Here is a 17,768-nt window from a genome sequence, read left to right as displayed (position 1 = left end):
AAGATATTTTGGAGTTTGGGGGCTAGGTTTTTTTGTCTTTTAAACTGCGACAATTTACTTTTTCTCTTATGCTGCTTCAGTATATTTTCTCCAAACTAGCCCATCCTGTTTCAAATGTAGCTACTTGAGGCAAAGCATAAAGGGGAGTTAGAAGGGGGTAGATAGTGTGGTGGCAGGCTGTAAGAAATGGCCTGAAAGCCACTGAAAGCCCAACTATATATAGGTAACATAAGGTGAAAGCTTAACTCTCAGAGCTAAGGAAAGAGTCCAAGATTCAAGTGAGAGAAAATGAGGATGATGGCTGAGCACAAGCCATATGCATACCCTCCCTCTGCATGATTTTTCAGAGAACAGTGCAGAATGAAGATACTGTAAACTAGGTTAAACACAGTTATGTTACAGAATTTATCAAATCTTTGCATCTACTGCTCAATAAAGTTGTCTTCTCCCTACTGGGCTTCTATCCAATCCAAACCAAATCCATATTAAGCACATAGATGAGGAAAGCACTAGGAGGGTTGCTGGGCAAACAAAGACAAACAATGAAAAAACACCAGTCCCTGCTCTCAAGGAATCGCATTCCATTGTCTAAGCCTAAAACTGTTAACAGAATATGTTATGTTCTGCTACAAGGCTGGGCAAAGCTCCTTGTACCAAATTGCTGTCCCAGGTACTGTTTTAGTTGTTCCAGGGTGAATTTAGGGCAGGGCTTCCTAAATGCCTACAATAATCACCAAAGGACCTCAGAGAAACCAGCCACATTAATTTCCATGATGTCAGGCCACTGGACAGAGTTTCTAAGGGCACTGTGGCATTGCTGCTTCTCCTTTTTCTAGGGAAACTTATAGTGTGAAGACTGTGACCTCATAACACTGTGAAAGGTCTAATTCCCCCTGAAATGGTCTAATCCTGCTTGCCATCACTTCTAACTCTCTAGAGTCTCAGCTCCCACAGCTCCAGCCAATGACTTAGCCCTCAGCTGGATTCTTTATTTGAATGGTACAGAGGCAGTACAGTTTCCCATTACTAAATATATAACTCCTTGCTAACCAATTAGCAGGCCAAATTTGGAGACTGCTCCAGAGCCACCAAAGTACACACCACCTTTGGAAACAGCCAGTCTTATGTATGATTTTGCCCCAGTGATACTGGAAATGATCAGGTCACCTTGCCTGTCTGTCCTATGCTTAACCTCTAAAGGTAGGATTTAACAGCTGTAATCTGGTAGAAAATACTGAATTTAGAAGTAGGAGATCTGGGTCCAAATATTTTTTTTTAAATTATAGTCTACATGATCTTGGGAAAACCACTTAATATCCCTAGGACTCATTTTCCTCATTTGTAAAATTATAGGGTTGGACCAGATGTCCTTGAGAGTTCCTTCTAGGTTAAAATCTATGACTGAATGATTAAATGATCGAAAACTTTCTTTTTAGTTCTAAATCTCATCCTCCTGTGGAAGTCTTACATTTTTTACTCTTCAAGCACCAAAACCAAAATTTCCTTGGGATCCTAGACAAAAATTCCCTTGAGCAAAATTTTCTATCAGGAAATGGTAAGTTCATGGTAATGAACTTAAGGATGATAGGGTTTTTATTAATTAAAAGATAATTTAAAAAACAGAAAAAGATCAACAGAACTAAGAGAAAGGTCTATATTATAACAATATTGTAAGGAAAAACAACTTTAAAAGACTTAAGAATGCTGATTAATGCAATGATCAACCACAATTCCAGAAAACCTATTATGAAGAATACTACTATCTCCTGACAAGGACATGATGAACTCAGGGTACAAAATGGGGCATTCTATTTTGGTCATGAAAGCAGGAATTTCTTTTGTTTGACTGCATATTTGTTGCAAGGGTTTGGTTTGGTTTGGTTTTTCTTTTTTGCTTCCAATGAGAGAGGGTATTTGGAGGGAAAGAAAATAAAATTTTGGTTATCAGAAAATAATATGTTCAATGAACTGGAGGATGACTAGTTGTTCCAAAACTGACTTCGAATTAACATTACCTAACCCAAATGGCTCTTCTACTTCTTAACCCCAAGACAACAGGACAATAGTTTTAATAACTCTGAATCCATAATGTAAGGGGCTAAAATTCTAGCTATACTGTCTAAAATATCTAATGAGTGGTCACCATTAAATTAGAAGCTTTAGCAAAAGTTTGGACTTTTAAGCATTTATTAAGGAGAATAAGAATTTGGTGAAGAGAGAGAGAAAGGCCTAGATTCAGCTGTCTATCTCGGGGAGCTACACGGGGAGTCCTGGCGAAAGAGAGTGAGCCACACCTCCTTCATCCCACAAGCCTCCTGTGAAACTGGGAACATCCCATCCACTTGTACACACATCTCCAAGCTAATTGGCTGGTAGCCTGGATTGACAGTACCCACAAGCAGAGGTCACTTCCAGACACCAAGGAACTGACTACATGGCTTGCCCTCAGACACCTTCTCCTCATGGCAGAGCTTTCCTACAGTAGGTCTCCAGCAGGTGGCATCATTCTAATCATTACAATAATCTTATGAAATACTTTGAGCTTCATAAGATTATAGACTCAGAGCCAAAATGAATCTTAAAGTCCAACCAAACTCATTTTAAAGGTAAGGATCGTAAGGTATAGAAAGATTCAGTGACTTCCTTATTGTTGTTTTATCCTTCATTCTCAAACAAAGGACCATGGCATTGGTGTGATGTCATGACTTGCAGTGAATTGGATTTAAGTGAGGTAAGGCTGTGCAAAATCACCAACCTTCCTCTCTCCTCCAGAGCCATCCAGTGGCAAGATATATAACAGAACAACTGGAGATGGCCCTGATGTTCTGAGGCAATTGGGTTAAGTAACTTGCCTAGCATTACATAGTTAGTAAGTGTCTGAGGCAAGATTTGAACTGAGGTCCTTCCAACTTCAGGGGCACTGCTGTATCCATTGTGCCCTGTTGCTGCCTCCAGTGACTTCCCACTAGCAAGTAGGAATTTGAACCAAATTTGAACTAAGGTCCTCTAATTTCAAATTTAGTGGTCTTTCCAGTGCCTTGCCCAAGGTCACACAGTTATTAACTATGTGAAACAATTAGAACTCATATTTCCTTGAATCTAATTCTAGTATTCTATCCACAATTACACTAAGCCGTTTATGTGGCCTTGAGCAAGTCACCTCAACTCTCATTACCTCAGTTCTCTTTTCAGTGTATCAGATGTCTGCAAGGACATTTTGTACCAAACTGTACTCAATGTAACTCCTTGGTAAACACCCCTTTCTAAAAATAATACTAGTTAAGGCTGACTGCCTAAATGTTTCTTAACTGATAATCTTGTATACTGATGGAGACTCAAGCCACTGGCATTAGAGAGTCACCCCTGACCACTTAGGGGTGCTACTAATGGGGAGATATAGCCACTCCAGCTGTAGAAACTCTACTCATCAGTGGGAGTGGGAATTGAGATGAAGATGCTTCTGAGCTTACAATGGCTACATATTAAATGAGCATGTTGGATTAGATGGTTCTGAGAGCCCTTCCAGCTCTCAACCTAGAACTGGACTATTTGATTAGCAATAGCCTCTTTTAAGTCTTAGTATAAGGAAGAAAATTTGTCAAGTTGATGCTTCTTAGAATCAATGACAAAGACTAGGGAAGGAGAGGGCTGCCAGATGCACAGCATAGCAAGGGACACCCTGTAGGTCATTGTCTTGTCCCCTTTTTGATTGTCAGGATGTATAACATCTTGCATCTGATTGGACCCAGCCTCTGCTGTTGCTCAGTTAACAAACAACTGCCTTTCCTCCTTAGTCCAGTCAGAATGTGTTTCATGTTTCTCAAAATACAATCTAGCAGCTCCAGAGCAGCCAAGTATCCCAATGGCTATGCATTTATTTTTAAGTATATTGCTTTTGTTATGCTTCTTTAATATGCTCTTTGAGATCCACCATCATCTCTGAGATTGCTGACATGTGCAAGGTATAAAATTCTAGGCGTGATGATGACAATAGCCAGGACTGGCACTAGGTAACACGGCAATGTAATTGAAGTTTGTCATGAAAATTGTGTCTGCCATCTCTCTCTTCCTTTCAGCACACTCTTGTTATGCATTAGCACCTCTCCTTCTCAAGCCCAGCAGGGATCCAGTGATGCCTCCTGTGCTCTCCTGCCTGCCCATGGCCTTCTCCTGGGGTCTCTCAGTTTTGCTTACTCTTATTACCTAGCTCTCAAGACTTTTCAGACATCTTTCCCTTCAAAACTTACCATTCCTTGGCATCATTCCCTCAGGCTCTACTCTTTATTAAGTGACAGCTAGCAAACTTAAACTAATGTACTCAGTGGCTGCTGGTATTCAAATGTGATCCCAATCAGATGGCATGTGTGCTTATTTACAGGGGTCTTCCCAGAGATCCAATATCTTATTCCAAAGGACTGGCTCTCTGGATGCTATTTTCAGGAGACCTTAGAAAATGTATGGGGGCAGCTAGGTGAAACAATGGATAGTGCACCAGCCCTGGAGTCAGGAGTGCCTGAGTTCCAATCCGGCCTCAGACACTTAACACTTACTAGATGTGTGACCCTGGGCAAGTCACTTAACCCCAATTGCCTCACTAAAAAAATGTATGGGGGAGGCAGTATGGAGGAGCAAGGGAGAAGTCATTTCCTTCAAAGCCTTTCTGATATCCAATATAAGTGAGAGTACTCCTTCCACATCAAATCAGACCATAGGGGCAATGGCTCAATCTAGCTTTGGGGTAATTTTTTATGTTCTCAAAATTACCCCAAGACATCACAAGACTCTAAGCTTCCTGAGAGTGGGGACAGCCTTTGCCTTTCTTTGTATCTCCAGTACTTAGCATATTGTCTGACCCATTATAAGAACTTAATAAATGCTTCTTGACTGACTGAAAGACCAAGAGTTATCTCATTAATACTCCCTCTCAGCTTTGTCTCACTTCTTCATTTCATTTAATAACTAGAAATGAATGTATAATGCCCTATATTTATATATAAATATATATAAGACTAGAATATACATACATATATATATATATATATGTTTAAGACTAGAAGGACTTATTATTTCACCCAATGGGGCACTGCCTCTGCTAAAGCAAATTTAAACCTATTAGTGATTTTGTAGATAAGTTCTAAGAAGCGTCCTGGTAAACCAAGAGGTTTCATGCCTTGTACAGAGTTGCTCAAATGATGTTTCAGCAACAGGATTTGAACCCAGGTCTTTGGGGCCCTGAATCTACTATACCATTTTTTTTTTGTCGCTGGGATGTAACAGAAAGCTGCAGAAATCATAAGGATCTCAAAGGGTGAGAAACATTTAAAACAAAAGTACCAAGAATCCAGAAAAACAAGATCAAGTAAGCTTGTTGCAAGACAGAAGATGTGAGAGAACAGTCAGAAAGACAAAGTCGCAAGTAACAACCTGTACAGCAGCTTTGTCACTCTTAATCCTTGGATATACATCAGGGGTAGAGGCATGTGCAAGAAGCCTCAGGTATATGAGATACTGCTGAAGACTCTTGGCCAAGTTGATGTCCTTTTCCAGAGTGGATGGTCTTTTATTATCAACCTTTGGCTTGGAAGTCCTATACAGCAAAAGAAAAACAAAAGGAAAGCCAATTAGCTGACAATAAGTTATTAATTGATTATTATATAGATCCAGCATAATCCCTGGTACTATTAGGAATATAAAAGAAATCTGACACAGTCTAAAACCATAAGGAATTCATACTCTAGCCAGAGACAAAATATATGCACATGGATAGTTATACAAAATTAGTTGTGTTAAATTGTGGCACAGGTACAACAGAAATTCTGAGACACCCAGTTACCCAGATTTATGACCTCAGGATCATGTCCAACTCCTCCTGCTAACTCAATTCCCATACCCAATCCATTTCCAAGTCTTGTCTACACAAAAGCTACCGCCACTACATCTTTCCATCTGTTACTTTCTCTTTAATAACAAGACCACCATCCTTGTGTAGGCCCTAAACACCACTCACCTTGACTACTATAAAAGCCTCCTAAGTGAGCTCCCTTTTTTCAAGCCTCTTCCCTCTCTATTTCATTCTCTATTCAGTTTTGAAAATGATGTTGCTTAACTGTAGGTCCAGTCATATCTCTCAACTGTACAAGCATCTTCAGGAGCACCCTAATGCCTCAGGAAAAAAAATATTCCTGTTTGGGACTTAACATCCTTCCAAGTCAGAGTTCCAACCTACCTAACTGATTTGAATAATTCAGCCTCATATACTCTAAGCTCTAGTCAATCTAGCCTCTCTATTGTTCCTAATATATGGCATCCTGTTTTCTGCCCCCACACATCTGTACCTAGAACAACACCTGGTAACCAGTAGTTCCATTTTGGAATGAAAGAGAACCATAGTTTCCTACGTAGGAAAATTTGAAAGTGGTATTTTTGGAAGATAACTACATTAATGTAATACTTTAAAAATATACCATTAGCTTACATTGATGTAGCACTTGAAAATTTTCTAGGTACTTTTTCCACACAACCCAATGAGGTAAGTGGTGCAAATACCCTTCTTTACAGAAAAGGAAACTGAGGCTTAGGGAGGTTGGAACTTGGCTAAGGTCCCAAATCTTATGAGAAGAATCCAAATCTTCTGAGTAGAAATCCAATATTCTTTCCACAACACCATAGTAATGGCAGCAGTATATTGAATGGTCCGGAGGGACCAAGAAGATGCAACAAGCTTCTATGAGACAGGCAGGGCTGTAGCCAGGAGCTGATAAGGTACTGAATCACAGTGGTGACAGCAGGAATGAAGAGGAAAGGGGTAATCTGGGAGCCATTTTAAAGGATGAAATGGAATTTCACTCTCCTTCTAATAGCCCTAGTCAGCCAGCAAAGTTAATCAATTCTCATCTCCAAGTGACTGAACTTGAAAACATTATCACCAGACAAGTGTAGTTTAACAAAAGAAATTGAGAAAATGATCACGACCCAGTTCTTATGACTGGTGGAAATCCATTGCTGGAGTCATGGCAACATGAAGTACTAATAATAAGCACCTGACTAAGCCATAAAGTCAATACTCTTTAGCTAAACCATACTTTGTGGGGGGAAGGGGAAGAAGTGCTTTCAAGGGGCTTCTTCCAGTCTAGATTTGTTCTTTTCCCTCTTGTTAACTATGGCTTGCCAAGATCTAGCCAGAAGCAATGAAACAGATTTTCAAAAAGCTTTGAAGAAAAATAGCAATATGTTCTTCCTCTCCTGATCATCTCAAAACCCCAAACCTCTCAGTACATGCAGCTCTACGGTACCATGCCATGAGATGAAGAGTCTGTGACCTAACTATATGATCACATCTTTCTCACTTTTTTCATAGAGAAAAGCACTGTTAGAAATGTGAAAGAGAGTAGAAAGAAAGCTAGACTTGGAAACATTCAATATACTGCTGCCATTACTATGGTGTTGTGGAAAGAATATTGCATTGCTACTCTGTTCAAATCCTGGCTTCAACACTTAGAAGATACATAATCATAGGCAAGTCATATCATGTTCTTGAGCCTCAGTTTCCTCATTTGTAAAATAGAGATTATGATAATTCTGCTATCTGTACTCCAAAGAATGTTGAAAAAAATACTTGGTAAGCAATAGGTCACCATGTTAAGGTGTTTGATTATGGTCACTCAAGTAACAATAAGTCACTGAGGACATATTTTATATATCAAAGGGGTTGAGAGAGGCATGGATGAAGGAATATCAAGAAATCAGGACTGATAGCAACAAGAACAAGAACAAGAACAATAATAATGTTAGATGAAGCTAGGCAGAACTGTGGATAGAGTGCTGGACCTGGAGTCAGGAAGAACTCAGTTCAAATCCTGGCTTTCAAACATTTAACTGTGTGAATCCAGGCATGACATTTAACCCCTTTCAGTCTGTTTCCTCATCTGTAAAATGGAAATAATCATAGCACTTATCTTCCAGGATTGTAGTGAGGATTGAATGAGATAATCTTTGTATTTTGGAAGGCTTAAATTGCTACATAAATGCTAACTATTATCATGTTTTAAAAAATAACATTTACATAGCACTAACAGTTTCCTAAGCACTTTACATTTCTTATCTCATTTAATCCTCACAATTATCTTGCGAGGTAAGTGCTATTATGAGCTCTATTTTACAGATGGGAAAACAGATCCAAAGAGGGTAAATGATGACTTGCCCAGGTTTTCCCAGCCTCGTCAATTTCTATGGAGGGATTCAAACTCAAGCCTTTGAACTATCAATTCTACCTCTCCCTACACCATGCCTGGCTCTAGAAATATATAAAGAAGGGGGCAGCTAGGTGGTGCAGTGGATAGAGCACTGGCTCTGGATTCAGGAGGACCTGAGTTCAAATCTGACCTCAGACACTTAACACTTACTAGCTATGTGACCCTGGGCAAGTCACTTAACCTCAATTGCCTAACCAAAAAAAAAAAGAAAGAAAGAAATATATAAAGCTACTCATAAAATGGGTGGGGTTATTTGGATCTCCTTCCTTAGTATGATGGGAGAAAGGATACAGACAACTAGTTTTGCATTGTTAGCACAGTTCCTGGTACTATCTATATTTTCTTCTTTCCTGCTCATCACCTGTAGCTTGTCATTCCTTACCCCTGACCCCAACCGACTGATGCCAGAGGTCCAGAAACCCTACTCATTCTAAATTTCTGCAACAGGTAAATTCCAATTCCCAAACCTGGAATATTTCCCAATTACTGCCAGGTAAATCCCTCAGGTACAATTTAGAGACCTGACAGCCGGATAAGTAGGCCCCCCCACCCCCAATAACAATAAGCTGCTGTCTCAAGGACTTCATTCTTCCAAACTCTCAGCTTCTCCTGGTGCCCAGGAGTTCATCAGATGGGACACTCCCAAAACACACACATACACACACACACACACACACACACACACACACACACACATACACACTCCAAGAAAGCTCAACCTTTTGCCCACATTGTCAAGATTCTCCTTCCTACCTTATAGAATTCTTGCCCACTTTCCAACTCCCCTCCACTTCTAATTTTTTTTAATTCCCTATTTCCTTTCCCTGCAAACACTTGAGGCAGGAACCAGTCTTCCAGTCCTCTGAGATTACTCCTAAACCTTGAATAAGTTACACATAGTATATTTCATGATAAACCCTACTTTAATTAAGGGTCATGTGGAAATTTTAGCTTTTGCCCAGTCAAAATACTCAGAACAAGTTCACGGTTTCCAGCTTCTTCAATGGCCTGAATAGTTTCTATTTGTCTTAAAATCCAGGTGCTAAAGGTCATAGAGGGGAAAACTACATAACCCTGTTTGGGTTTGAGGGGGAAGAATTACCAGGTTATATAGTCAGGATGGTGGCTTCCTTTTGGACTATAAAGAACTTCCTAAGGATAAATAGCACAGGACGTAACTTCCCATTTTGTTCTTCTTTCTGCCTTTGAGTGAACTGTATGTTTGATGAAATTTCTGCAAGATTTTGTTTGTTTGGTTTAGTCATTTAGTATGACATAAAGAGTATTGGAGGATAGGTGACCTTTTCTCCATTCAGTCTGTAGCATTTAGAACTGGAAGCACCAGTAAAGAACAACCGGTCTTATGCTCTCATATTATAGATGAGTAAGCTAAAGCCTAAACTAAAGCCCAAACTAAAGAAAGATGAAGTGATTTGTCCAAGGTCACACAATTAATAAAAAATAGGGTCAAGAGTGCAACCTAAGTCCCTTGATGTCAAATTTCATACTCTTGGCACTTTACAGCACTGACATTCAACAAACATTTGTTAATTGACTACATTTAACTTAGCACAGTGCCTGGAAGATAGTAAGCACTTAATAGATGCTAAGTAGTACAGTGGATAGAGCACAGGACCTGGAGTCAGGCAGCCCTGAGTTTAAATCCAGTCTTAGACACTTCCTAGATGTACAATACTGGGCAAGACATTTCATCTCCCTCTGCTTCAGACTGTTTCCTCAACTGTAAAATGGGGCTAATAATAGCAACTGCCTAGAAGGGTTATAGTGTAGATCAAACAAGCTCATATTTGTAAAATGCTTCGCACAGCACCTTAGTAGGCATACAAAAGGCACTTTAATAAATGATTATTCCCATCCTATCCTCTTCTTCCTTCTTTCCTCCCTTCCTCACCTCCAAACTTCCTTCCCTCTCAAATGATAATAAATTGGCTTTCCATAAGGTCATCTTTTCTAGGAATTTATTAAAGGTGAATACTACTGATATATTTATATATGCATATATTTCATGTATGTGAAATAACAAACCAACACTATGTATATACAGCATTTCAAGTTCAGTGAAGGACATTTTAACATTTATTTTTCTATACCCATTTAACAGATATGGAAAAATAAGCTAAGTTAATTGATTTGCTCAGACTCACACAGTGAGTTATTGTCAGGGGCAGGGTGTGAACCCTCAAAGGATCACTTATTTTGAACTAGAATATACCTTAGAGATGATCAAGTCCAAAGCCTTCCTTTTATAGGTGAGGAAACTGACACTCAAGTAGATTGTCACTTTCCCAGAGAAACACAGCTAGGAAGTGTACAAAGCACTGTTTGCACTCAGGTCTTTCAAGATCCAAGCCTAGCATTCTATCAGTGGTACTCTACTTTCTATGCTACTGTATACAATTGTCAGTTATTTTTGTTTCTCAAGGATTAAAATATCTTTATGAAATCCAAGAGCTGATTACAATGGCAAGGATGATAGTGGAAAAAACACACTGCATGATGTAAATGAATTCATTCCTTTTAAATGTCAGTTTTAAATTTGCAGTCAAAACAAAAAAAAAATTTGTTCTTTGTCTTTATTTCTTTTAAACAAAGAAATGAAATGCAAAAGGTGTTGCATTAAGACAAAATTAAACATCCTCCTCAGTAACTTCCATTAGTACACTTAATTTATGGCTGCTATGGGAACCATCTTTACTTTCCTACAATGTTCTGCATCCAGTGGGTGCTCAAGAAATGTGTTGTAGACTGATTTCATTTTAATGGTGGTAACTGGTTTCTTTTTTAATTTAATGAACACCAGGAGAAAACTGGTCATTGGACCACTATAAACCTAAACCCAGTGGGGGAAAGTGGAACCCAAATAATGTTAATTTTGTGATATAAACAGAGGGAATTTTGAATTCATAGGCCTTCCAGAGGCATAGAGTTCATAGGATCACAGATGTAGAATTAGAATGAACCTTAGAAGGAATCTAGTCCTCTAAGCTCATTGTATAGATGAAGAAACTGAGCCCCAGTAAAGTTAAGTAACTTGCCAAAGGTCACATAGCCAGAAAGTGCTAGAGGTAGATAGTGAATTGAGGTCCTAGGTTGTCCTTTTCTTCATTCTGTGGAGGGGATCCTGAATTAATAAGGTTGATGGGATAGTATGCCTTTTCCCCTCCATTTTTGTTTGGTTTTGATTTAACATGCATTGTGTTTGAAAAAAATTAAGAAAATAGGTTATCTAAACTGATAGTTAAAATGGAATTGCCCCACCTTTCCCAATTCTATTTTCTTATGGATGCAGGACAAAAAACCATGAAGGAAACTCCACTCATCAAAGGGTTTGACCAGCAGAACTCTAGAATACCCAGCTCTATGAATGTGTGTGCATAACACCCCTGAATTCTCCAAAGGCAACTGTTTTAGTTATTCCCAATGGATTATAACCAAAAGTATAGATGGGTGACAAATTTTCTATCAAAAGGGTTCTTTTTTTGCTGTAGGAATCTATGTAAAGCTCATTCAATTCTTTTTTTTTTTTTTGCAGGGCAATGGGGGTTAAGTGACTTGCCCAGGGTCACACGGCTAGTAAGTGTCAAGTGTCTGAGACTGGATTTGAACTCAGGTACTCCTGAATCCAGGGCCAGTGCTTTATCCACTGCACGACCTAGCTGCCCCCCAATTCTTCAACCATCATCATCATCAACAACAACAAAGTCTCTAGGGGAGAGTAGGAAGGGTAAAAAGCTGCTATTGGCCTAAGGGTTATATCAACATGTCTTAAGTTGCCATATACTCACTGCCCATGCTTATCTCTTTCAAGGTTGAGGGTTATCATCTAATTCTAGTTTGAAAAATGGAATATCTATAACACATACTGAAAATGTATTGCTATCCCTAGGTATACTGCTAATATAGGTAATTCAAAGAAATTCTTTTGACAAAAATTAATCATTTGGACCTTTTATATTGATTATATTTATGGGCCTTTTAAGAGTTATTCATTCAGGAATCATAAATATGTAAACAATTGCTTCCCTTTTAAAATGCCTTTGACCATAGATCTGATTCCATTTAAAGGGAGTGGAAGGGTATTGATTTTTACCAACCTAGTGGGTAAATTATTTTTTAAACATCTTTCATGGGTAAGGGTTAAGTAATTTTATTATTATTATTTTTTGTGGGGAAATGAAGGTTAAGTGACTTGCCCAGGGTCACACAGCTAGTGTCAAGTGTCTGGGGTCACATTTGAACTCAGGTCCTCCTGAATCCAGGGCCAGTGCTTTATCTACTGTGTCACCTAGCTGCCCCGAAGTAATCTTATTAGTGAGTTTGTTTTTAAACTAAAACACTGCAAAAATGTTCTGACTAGGATAAAATGTCTTTTGCATACCATCTCCTTCCACCCAGGCCCACACTGAGCAATTACCGACATGAAAGGCAGTTTTATAGGATCAGAAAACAGATCTAGGATAAGGAATATCTTTATAAATCCATGGAATTTTTGTCACCTTTGCCAACATTTGCCAATTAACTAATTGATTTTAAATGTTTACTGTGGATCAACTACTTAATACTGTGAAAATTAACTTTTACCAAAATTGGTTCTCTTTTCTACAATAAATATGATCATTCCAAAGGAATATTCCCATTTCTCAACATCCTAAAAGAACCTCAAAATAATGCTCAGCTCTTTTCCACTCAAACATCAAGAAATTACCGTTTTCAAATTCAGTATGTTGCAAACCAAACTCAAACTATTTTCTCCAAACCTGCCACCTGACATCATCATCATCATGACATTAATATAGCACTCAATTTTTGCAAAGAACTTTACAATATTATTTAATTGATTCTCATAACAATGATAGAAGAGATATTACTATTATATATTTTTACAAATGAAGAAAATGAAGCAATGGGTAATTGACTTGCTAAGGGTCATATAGGTAATCAGTGTCTGAGACTGGATTTGAACTCAAGTCTTTCTAACTTCAGGTCAAGTGCTTTATCTACAATGCACTTCTTTGACTTCTCTATAGCTAGTAATGGTAACAATAATAATAACAGCTCCCTTTATACACCACGTTAAGGTTTGCAAAGTGCTTTACAAATATCTTATTTGATCCTTACAATAACCCTGGAATATAAGTGATATGATTACCTTAATTTTATGGTTGAGGAAATTGGGGCAAACGTGTTTGGAGGCACAAAGCTAATAACTAGGAGGCAGGATTTGAATCCAGGTCTTCCTGACTTCAGGTCCAGCACTTTACCCACCTGGCCATCACTTATGCTAACAGACTCCAAGTTATTAAGGTTTGGAGTTTGACTCCTCCCACTTTCTCATCCCTAAATTGACCAGTGTTCAAGTCCTTTCAATTTCTCCTGGGATGTTTCCTATAGAGGCATTAAGAGACAAATATGAGAGATGTTGTTGAGATCGAAGGAAAGCTGAGTCTCTAATCTAGATCCTTTGATTCCCAATCCAGCATTCTTTCTGCTGAACCACTTGACCTCTACCTTCCATGAGTGGAAGACTTTACAGATCAAAATCACTGCACATAATCACTGACTACTTTATAATGGATAAAATTTCATGTTCTATGTTTTCAGGGTGTAATTTAACTCAAGTTAATTTACCATCCTAGTATTTTGTCTCTTTTTCTCAATAATTGCTAATCAATGCAGATAAAACCATCTCATAAATGTACCTTTAAATTGTCTTATTCATCTTCCTTGTGTCTTTGTTCATGCTCACGGATTTGTTTGTGACACTGTAATATATTATAGGAATTGGAGTCATCATCATTAGAGTGTGCAATATCATAGCAATTAACTTTTAAGTTGACTTTCACCCGGTAATTCTGCCATGAGTAGATCAAATTGTTTTAAATGCAATTTTCTGTATCTTAAATATTTCTAAAATATTTCCACTATGGTTTACCCCACTTCCTGTTTTCTAAAATGTTATGCTTTATGCTATAAAAAGTGGGGTTATAATGAAGGTTACAAGTTGTCTCAGTTTCATAGATCCATGAGGGAAAAAATCCAAGCAAGTAAGAGAACACTTTGCAACCAATATAAGAGATAATAGTTAACCTTTAGGGAGCAACTATTATGTGCCAGGCCTGGGCTAAGCCTTTTACAATTATTATCTCATTTGATCCTTAAAACCACCATGAGGTCTGAGGTCATATTTGAACTCAGGTATTTATGAGTCCATGCCCAGCACTCCATCCACTGTACCACCTAGATGCTATATGCAACTGTCTGTCCTCTCTGTTGATCTAAAACCCAGATTCTTCCAGAATTCATACTAAATTGTGCTTCTACCATGCAGCCTTCCCTGATCACAGAATCAGATAAAAATGGTATCTCAGAGTTGAAAGGGATCTCAAAGGTCATCTATTCTAATGTGTAACATGAACAAAAATCCTCCCTACAAAATGTGCCTTACTAGTCCATACCAACTTTGATTAAAGACCTCTGTGTTGACGAAATCCATGTGTTCTTTGTCCAGAGAATCTCTTAAGTAATCTTGTCAAAAATTTTAATGCAGTTAATGTGTCTTAGCCATTTCATGACAGACCCGTGCTGGCTCTTGGTGATCACCACTTCCATTCCTATAGTGATATCTTCCAGAATTTTGACAGCAATCAAAGAAAAGCTTATGGCTTCTAGTTTGAAGAATCCTCTTTCTCCCTAACTGTTGTAACATTTGTTTATCTCTAGCCCTCTAGAACTTCTATGAGGCATTTTCTACACAAAAGCCAGATTACAATGTTCTTTCCCTCCTCTGAACTCCTATTGGATTAATTGTCCATGCCATTTGGCTCTTTTCAATCATCGTCTTCTCATGGGTATTCTCTCCTTTCTAGGTTTTGATGATACTGTTCTCTCCTGGTTCTTCTACTTATAGGACCACTCTTAATCCTTTACAGGATGCAGGTCACAACTGCTAACTATGGGAAGAGCCCAAGGGTTATTTTCCTTTATACTATATCACTTGATGATCTCATTAGCTCTCATGGATGCAATTACCATCTCTATGCACATGACTCTTAGATCTATTTAACCAGATTTGACTTTTCTTCTATCTTCCACCCTTGCATCACCAAATGCCTCTTGGATATATTGAACCACAGACATCTTAAACTCAACATGCTGAAAACCCTCCCCTTTTACAAATTTCATTGTTACTAACAAAGGCACTACCATCCTTCCAGTCACCAAGATTTGCATCATAGGTTTTATATTCAACTTCTGACTCTCATTCATATATATAATGCCAAACTTTCCATTTCTGCCTTTGTAACATCTCTGAAATGTACCCCATTTTCTTCTCTGACACATTCTGGTCTAGGCCCTCATCATTTCACACCTGAACTATTATAATAGCATTCTAGTTGGTCTATGTGGTTCAAGTCTCCCCTTACTCTATTTCATTCTCCACTGTGCTAAGAAAGTGATCTTCCTACGGTAAGGGCTTTAAATTCTATCTATGATATCTAAAATCTAATGAGTGGTCCCCTGAAATTAGAAAACATATAGCACCAATCTTTGGACATTAAGTATTTATTAAAGTATATTAGGGGTTAGTAAAGAGAAACATGTGGATTTGCCTGCTCTTCCTATCCTGCCCATCTCTAACTCCAAGCCCCTGTCAGGCAATGAAAAGGCCTCACTCCTCTGAGAAGCCTCCTGTGAAACAGGAAACAGGGCCATCCACACACACAGCTCCAAGCTAATTGGTTGGTAGCACTGATTGACAGGAACCACGGGGCGGCAAACATCACTTCTTGATGCTGATCTGACCTTCGAAACCCCAGAAAAGGTCACTTCTGGACACCAAAGTCAGATAGTTTCTTTTCAGGCCAGAGCTCACAATGTCCCTCTGAGCAGGGGGTGTCATTCCAATTTTCATGCTCCAATACTGGTCTGATCATGTGACTCTCTTATTTAATAAATTCCACAGGTTCCCTGTTACCTGTGAAATAAACCTATTAAAGCTTTAAAGTGCACTAAGACTTCTGGGATAACCTGAATAAAAGCCTCCATTTTTTTTTACTATTAAATCTCTTTGCAAACTCACTTCTTCCTAGCTTTTTAGTACTCATCACACATTTTCTATAATCAAGTAATACTAGTCTTCTTGCTATTTCTCTTACATGAAACTCAATCTCCCAACTATGTGCACTTTCACTGGCTGACCCCTATACCTGAAATGTTCTCTCTCCAAGCTTCCCTGGATTCTTTTTTTTATCAATTTGATTTGATTTTCATTTCAAATTATCTCCTCCCAACCACTCCCCCACTCATTAAGAAGGTAAGAAAAATAGAACCCGTTACAAACTTGTAGAAACATGCAAAAGAAATTTTCAGTTACCCATGTTGCAATTCCTTCCCCTCCCCCACCCCTCCAAAAAAAAAGAAAAAGAAAAAAATGGAAGAAAATATGATTCAGTCTTCATTTGGAATCTATCAGTTCTCTATCTGCACTTAGATATGTTTTATCATTAGTCTGTGGTATTGTGGTTGGTCATTGTGTTTTAAGGTTGATCATCTTTATATTATTGCTAAAATTGTAAAAACTGTTCTCCTGGTTATGCTTGTATTAACTGTAGTTCATACAAGTCTTTCCAAGTATTTTTAAAATATCCCATTCATAATATCTTGCAGCACAATTGTATTCCACTGTTTTCATATACCACAACTTTTAGCCATTCCTCAATTGCTAGGTATCCCCTCAGCTTCCAATTTTTTGTCACCACAGAACAAGCTGCTATAAATACTGTTGTACATATGGATCCTTTCCCTCTTTTTTCATCTATTTGTGATATTGGAGTATAGACCAAGTAGAATTAATACTGTGCCAAAAGGTATATACAGTTTAATAGCTTTGGGCACATAGTTCCAAATTCCTTTTCAAAATGGTTGGACTGGTTCAAAGCTCCACTAATAGGGTATCAATGTACCTATTTTCCTACATCCCCTCCATCATTTTGAATTTTCCTTTATCATTTTATCAAATTTGATAGGTGTGAGTTGTTTTACCTCAGAATTGTTTTAATTTGCACTTGTCTAATTATTAATGGTGTAGAACATTGTTTTCATATTGTTATGGTAGCTTTGATTTTTGGTCTGAAAACTGTCTATTCATGTTTTGACTATTTATCAAATGAGGAATGACTCATTCTTTTAAATTTGACTCAGTTTACTATATATTTTAGAAATGAGACCTTTATCAAAGAAGCATGTAGTATGTTTTTTCCTTCAATTTCCTGCTCTTCTCCTAATTTTAGTTGCATTGGTTTTGTTTGTGCAAAGTTTCTTTAATTCTATGTAATCAAAAATATCCATTTTAGCTCCTGTGAACTTCTCTATCTCTTGTTTAGTCATGAAATTTCCCCTTATCTATAGATCTGAAAGGTAATTTCATCCTAGTCCACTGATTTGCCCACTGTATTATATGACCCTCTGTGTCTAAATCATGTACCCATTTTGAAC

At 38.1% G+C, this 17,768-nt stretch overlaps 1 protein-coding gene across 1 annotated transcript in view; it reads right to left on the bottom strand.

The window, feature by feature from the left end:
- Window positions 1-17,768, bottom strand: part of PTPRN2 (protein tyrosine phosphatase receptor type N2) — a 1,559,908-nt gene that overhangs the window by 930,631 nt on the left and 611,509 nt on the right. Inside the window, exon 5 of the mRNA XM_043965830.1 lies at window positions 5,425-5,587. Coding sequence (XP_043821765.1) covers window positions 5,425-5,587 — 163 coding nt within the window. The remainder of the gene's footprint in view (window positions 1-5,424; window positions 5,588-17,768) is intronic.

This window comes from Dromiciops gliroides, chromosome 5 (genome assembly GCF_019393635.1).
Source record: "Dromiciops gliroides isolate mDroGli1 chromosome 5, mDroGli1.pri, whole genome shotgun sequence".
Taxonomy (NCBI): domain Eukaryota; kingdom Metazoa; phylum Chordata; class Mammalia; order Microbiotheria; family Microbiotheriidae; genus Dromiciops; species Dromiciops gliroides.
Note: the sequence above shows the minus strand (reverse complement) of the source record. Positions and strands in the feature narration are given on the sequence as shown.